This window comes from Pinus tabuliformis, chromosome 6 (genome assembly GCF_031772625.1).
Source record: "Pinus tabuliformis cultivar Carrire ecotype Pingquan chromosome 6, CPIR1, whole genome shotgun sequence".
In the NCBI taxonomy this organism is placed as follows: domain Eukaryota; kingdom Viridiplantae; phylum Streptophyta; class Pinopsida; order Pinales; family Pinaceae; genus Pinus; species Pinus tabuliformis.
This window is the reverse complement of record NC_142292.1, coordinates 240,651,992-240,657,991: the sequence shown is the minus strand read 5'-3', so window position 1 is coordinate 240,657,991 and position 6,000 is coordinate 240,651,992. Positions and strand designations below refer to the sequence as shown.

Here is a 6,000-nt window from a genome sequence, read left to right as displayed (position 1 = left end):
TCAGCCGACTGCCAAACTAGCTCGTTGTGAAAAACTCTAAGCAAGCCACTACATGAAGGACTACTCCTCGAGATACACACGCTTCCTGGGAACATATTCACGCATGAAACAATCGCAGAGAGATCAGAATAAAGACATTGACCTTGAGAATCCACAGTGGACACTTGAAGGATTCTCGCACTGCAGAAAAAAAGAGAAGAGAGAACAGCTTCCCGGGCCTCCACGATTGAGGAAAACAGCCCAAGAAACTGGAAGGAAAACTACAGAAAAAAAAAGCAAGAAACATAACAGATCCAGACAAAATATATACAAAGACCGAAGAGCTGATGAAGAGAATGTTAAACAAAGATGGGCTGTTCGACAGATCGAACCACCCCATTTTCAACCTCTGAGACAGACCACGACCCCATCTCAAGCTCAACACCTGCTTTGGAATGGCGGTCCGCGTCAAAATTCCTTTCCTGATAGATGTGACTAAGGGAGATCTCCATGAAACGACTCCTGAGGCGAGAAACTTCTTTAAACAGGGGAATCAGAGTAAGATTGCTGCAGCGCTGAGCCCCATTAAACCACTTCACAACATTCATTGAGTCCCCGAAAATTTGAGCTTCTCTCACATTTCTAAGAATAAGCCAGCAAAGAAGGAGATGTAAGGCTTTCAATTCTGCAAAATTATTGGAGCCCTGTCCCAGACCTATTGAAGCTTTAACAACCTTCTCCTTTGAAAAGTGGATGATCAAACCTGCCCCACAATGGCCATTAATATCCGAGGCCCCATCAAAGTAAGCCCACGGCATAGAATATCTAATGGATTCTTCAACTCTAGAAGTAGAAAGAGCTTGAGGAATAGGAATACTTTCATAAATGGCAGCTCCTTCTGCGACGAGTCTTCCAATAGGGAAGACAGAATCCTTAAAGATAACTTGATTTCTATCAAGCCAAGTCCCCCAGGTGATGAGTAATGGAATGGTTCTTTCTCTTTCATTTGAAGATTAGTTCCACCACCTCTGCCAAGCATCTAAAAGCCCCTGCCCTTCCCACCTATAAGGAACATTTATCAATCTTAACATTTCAGCTCAAAGGCTGGAATTAAATGGGCAAAGGAGGAACAGATGTTGAACTGATTCGACGTTGTCTTTACACAGGGGGCACCTGCCAGGACCAATCCTACCTCTTCTTTGAAGGAAATCCCATGTAGGAACTTTCTGGAGTAGGACACACTAGAAGAACAATTTTGATTTAGCTGGCCCTTTTAACTTCCATAATGATTTAGCCCACCAATCCGGATTCTCCCAACCATTTTGAGACAGCATCCATTTGTATCCCGCCTTTAGATAATAAAAACCATTCTGAGAAAAATACCATTTTAGCTCATCTGGGGAATCAGAAAGCCTCACTGAGGAATTGAGGAGGTCCCTTGTATACCTGTCCCATTCCTCCAACCTATCATCGATCAAATTTAAATCTCTTACTTGAAACCACCCTGGACTCCAGATGGTGGAAGCCCGAGGGTCAGCCACCTGATTTAAATTGTATGGACCCTTATCTTTTAAAGTCGAAACCAACCCCTGAGAAAGAGAGAATCCCTTTGAACAACCTATAGGGATCTCTATCCAAACGGATCTGAGTTCCATCTCCCACACTCCAGGCCAATCCCTTCTCTATGATATTAACAAATGCAACCACTGCTTTCCAGACCACCGAGGAGTTTTTGGAGGACTATTGCGGCAGTTTGACCCAATCTAGCGTTGTTAGAGGATCAATGTATTTCCTTTTAGACACAGCGGTCCATAGATTTTCCGTAGAAATGAGCCTCCAAGCTAACTTTGCTGCAAGAGATTGGGAAAAACAAGCGAGGTTTTTAATACCCCAACCTCCCCACTCTTTAGGACGAGCTATTTTGTCCCACGTGATCCACGAGGTAACTCTCTTAGACTTGGATCCCGCCCATAGAAATTTGATGCATAATTTCTCTATTGAGTTTAAAATTCCTTTGGGAACCCATGTCAAGCTAGCCCAGTAGACTGGGATTGCCATCAGAACAGATTTAATTAAAACAAGCCTGCCAGCCCTGGAAAGCCACTTGTAACTCCAATGTTTCAGTTTAGATTCCAGTTTTGCAAGGATCCAATGCCAATCTTTTATCCTATAATTGTCAAGCTTCAGAAAGAACCCCAGATATTTGAAGGAATCCTCCAGCGATTTGACTTCAAAGTTCAGAACCAATTCCACTCTGCGCACCTGCTCTCTAGCCAGACCTGAGCAAGTAAGTGTAGATTTTCTCTCATTTATGCAAAGGCCAGTAGACTTCAGAAAGAGGTCCAAGATCCTCTTGAGCATCCTACAGTCCTCAAGGCTACCATTGCTGAAGAGGATTATATCATCCACGAAGAGGAGGTGAGTGACCCAGAAATTTTGAGCAACTTCGATTCCTTTGAGAGTTCCCTGTCTTTTTGCTTCATGGATCAAGAGACTGATACCGTCTGCTGCCAGCAAAAACAAGAGGGGAGAGAGCGGGCAGCCTTGGTGCAGGCCACGTTCAGGGCTAAAAAAACTGGAGGTTGCACCGTTAATCAGGACAGCTATGGATGAAGATGAAACACAACTCATAATCCATCTTACAAATTCATATCTGAACCCCAGATGAGTTAACAAAAGTCTAAGGTACAGCCAGCTAATTCTGTCATAAGCCTTAGATAAATCGATTTTCACAACGACTCCTTTTTTCTTCCCAACTTTAAGACTGTGGAGTGTTTCTTGAGCAACTCAAACAACTTCATGAATTTGTCTGCCATCTAAAAATCCAAATTGCTCTGCGGAAATGTTTTTAGAAAGGAAAGGTTTTAGCCTGACAGTAATGATTTTAGCGATAATTTTGTAAACACAAGTGCACAAAGAAATAGGCCTGAAATCGCCAAAAGAAACTGGAAGATCAGATTTGGGAATGAGTGCTAGAAAGGTGGCATTAAAGGGTTGATAGATAGAACCTGAATGCCTGGAATCTTCCACGACAGCCACTAACTCATCTCCAATGAATTCAAAGAAATGCTGAAAGAATTCGACAGTCCAGCCATCCGGACCAGGGCTTTTGTCCCTTTGCATCGATTTAAGGATGCTTTCAACCTCCTCTTTGGAAATAGGTGCCATGAGGGAATCATTATCTTCCTCCTCTATGAATCTTGGAAAAATCTGAGCAACCCTAATAACTTCTACAATAGAAGCTTCATCTGGAGCTTTAAAAAGATTCTTGAAATAATTGACCCCCTCAGAGGCCAACTCTTCGAAAGAAAGTGCTATTTCACCGTTGGCTTTCTTCATTTCCCATATTGTATTTGAGTTTTTTCTCCCTTTGGCATAATTCTGAAAAAACTTGGAATTTTCATCCCCTGCCTGCAACCAGATCGCTCTGCTTTTTAAACGCCAGCTTTGCTCCCTGAGCTGAAGAATTCTCCTTCTTTCCATCTCCAACTCATGAATTCTAGTCCGAGACTCCACTGTACCATAGCCATTTCCATCTGGATCTTCAAGGAGGGCGAGTTCAGAGTTAACAAAATGCATGGATTCTTCTTCCTTCAGCTTCTTTTGGAGAGCCCAAAGTTTTGAGGCGGCCTTCATCCTTACTAAATTGTCCATAAAAACCTGACTTCGATTCTCATCTTCATTGAAAACATCTTTCTTCCAAGTGTTATGGAAGAGGCTAGTGTATGATGCATCCAAAAGTCAAGAAGAATTAAATTTAAAAGGAATACAAGGTTTAGTAAGATCTCCCTTCAATTCCAGGAAGACAGGTAAGTGATCTGAAAGACCACCATCCCCAACCCAATGTCTGAACGCCTGTAAATTCTCAGCCAACGAATCACTTATCAAGAATCGGTCTAGTTTCTTCCCGATCCAGTCATCTCCTATTCTGCGATTCCTCCAAGTGGGTCGCAACTTTAAAGGGGCAACATCCACTAGGGGAGAAGAGGCCAATTTCTATTGGAAGAACTCAGAAAGGGGATCTGCTCTGGCATTGACCCCCCAAGATTCAGTCAGTCCCAGAGAAAAATTGAGGTCTCCGCCAATAATAAGATTTGGATGCGCCAAGAAAGACTTAGCGAAGAAGGAGTTCCAGAACTTCTCCCGCTCCGAGACAGGACCATAGATATTGAGGAAAAGTAAGGGAATGCATAGTTCATTGGAGAAAAGTTCCACAGCCAAAACGTTTTCTTATCCCTGGGAGGAGATTTCACGCACCACCTTCACATTAAAGCCCAGAACCACACCTCTCGAATGTACATTCGCATCAATTGCATGAAAACTCCAACCCGACAGAAGCTTATAAAGACAGCCTGTAATTTCTTCCCCCTTCCCAAGAGTTTCTTGAAGAAGAAGAATATCAGGTTTGTTGGACCTGACCAGATCCTTCAGAGCTAGTTTTTTGGGTAGACTAGCTAGACCCCTGCAGTTGTAGGATAAAATGATCATCTAGAACTCTCAGGGGGTGACTGCTTTGCTCTAAGCACCCATGGCAGAGACATCTGTTTCCCTCCAGAAATATCAATGACAGCCTTCAGCTATGCCTTCGACAAATTTGATCTCCTTCCTCTTAGCTTTCTCGTACCTATTGACCCCTCATCCAACTCCAGACCGCCTACAACCGGGCCTTTCCCTTTCCTGATGGCTAAAGGTCTTAGGTTGTAGTGGGGTTCAAGGCCTCCAACTCCAGGAGGAAGAGAAGAGACGTGAACCAAGGGGACAGAGAACTGAATAGGAGAAGAAGGGATTGTCGTTATAACACTATCTAATGGGGCTAGTCCCATCTTCAGATCTGGCATATCATTTGAGAGTTGTCTGACCAGACCCACCTCATCACAACAAGAAACAGGCAGAGCATTAGAAGAGCGAAAGGAAGAGGATTGTGGAAGGAGGGAACAAGCCTGAATCGATCCATCAATTACAGGGACTGCTGAGATACCAACAGAAGAAGGCGGAAATGATATAGATACACTAGCTGCCACCCCAGGCTGATCATTTCCAATTTCCCCCACATGCTCTGGACCCAACTCTTGAACGCTTGCCAGAGCTTCGACCTCCTTGATCTGAGCCTCTTCCTTCTGAGAGATTACCTTCTTATTTTTCTTTTCCTCAAGATTATTCCCATTTTTCCTCTGCCTTCGACGACGGCGATGTCCAAGAGGGCACTCCCGGGCCAGATGTCCATAAACATGACATCGATGACATCTAAAAGGGAGGTTTTCGTAGTCCAGGGTCTGGATAAACTCTAGACCACGATACTTCAGGAGCATAGCATCCGCCAAACCTTCTCTGGGATTTAAACTTACCAGAAGGCAGGCAACGCTCCAATCATGAGTGTGTAAATAAGATTTGTTTGAATCGAGAAACTTACCCAGTGTATTTCTGAATGAAGAGAAGGCCAATTCAGTCCAGAATTGAATAGGAAGAGCCATTAATTTGACCCAGACTGGAAACTCCTCTGTTTTTTCTTTCTGGGCATCGAAAAGAGGCAACCATTTCCTGAATAAGATAGGCCTCTTCCCTAGGCTCCAGTGCTTTTCCAACACCCATTCGACATGCTCCTTTTGTCCAAACCGAATACAGAACCAGCCTCTGTCAAGAATCTTGATCTCTTCTGGCTGACCCAGAGCATCTTTCCATTCAGCCTGAGCCCATTCCTTGATGAAGGCGACCGAGAACTTTCTTCCACGGACTCTGCCAACTAAAAAGGTTTCCGAGGCTTCCAGCGCCCGGTCTATATGGATATCCACTCCAAAAACACAGCTAGGCCTCTCCTCCTTTTTCCTGAAGAGTTTGGACTTCTTCCTCTTTCCACCCACTACCTCCGTCTTGGCTTCTCCCTCTGCTGCCTCAAACAACTCAGAATGCCTTTCAGATGGAAGAATGTTACCTTCATTTAGCTCCACAACCATCCTAGTTACCCCACCAGCTGAAACTGAGACCTGGATTTGTTTTTGTCCCTCTTCTCCGGATCCATTCGAC

At 44.0% G+C, this 6,000-nt stretch overlaps 1 protein-coding gene across 1 annotated transcript; it reads right to left on the bottom strand.

The window, feature by feature from the left end:
- Positions 1–338: 338 nt before the first annotated feature.
- Positions 339–797, bottom strand: LOC149258294 (uncharacterized). Its single transcript, XM_089409573.1, has one exon. The coding sequence runs from the start codon at positions 795–797 to the stop codon at positions 339–341; it is 459 nt and encodes a 152-aa protein (XP_089265699.1).
- Between the last annotated feature and the right edge of the window lie 5,203 nt (positions 798–6,000).

What these genes read in the sequence shown, in the direction of transcription:
- LOC149258294 (XM_089409573.1), bottom strand. Translation starts at nt 797, where the DNA reads ATGCCGTGGGCTTACTTTGATGGGGCCTCGGATATTAATGGCCATTGT.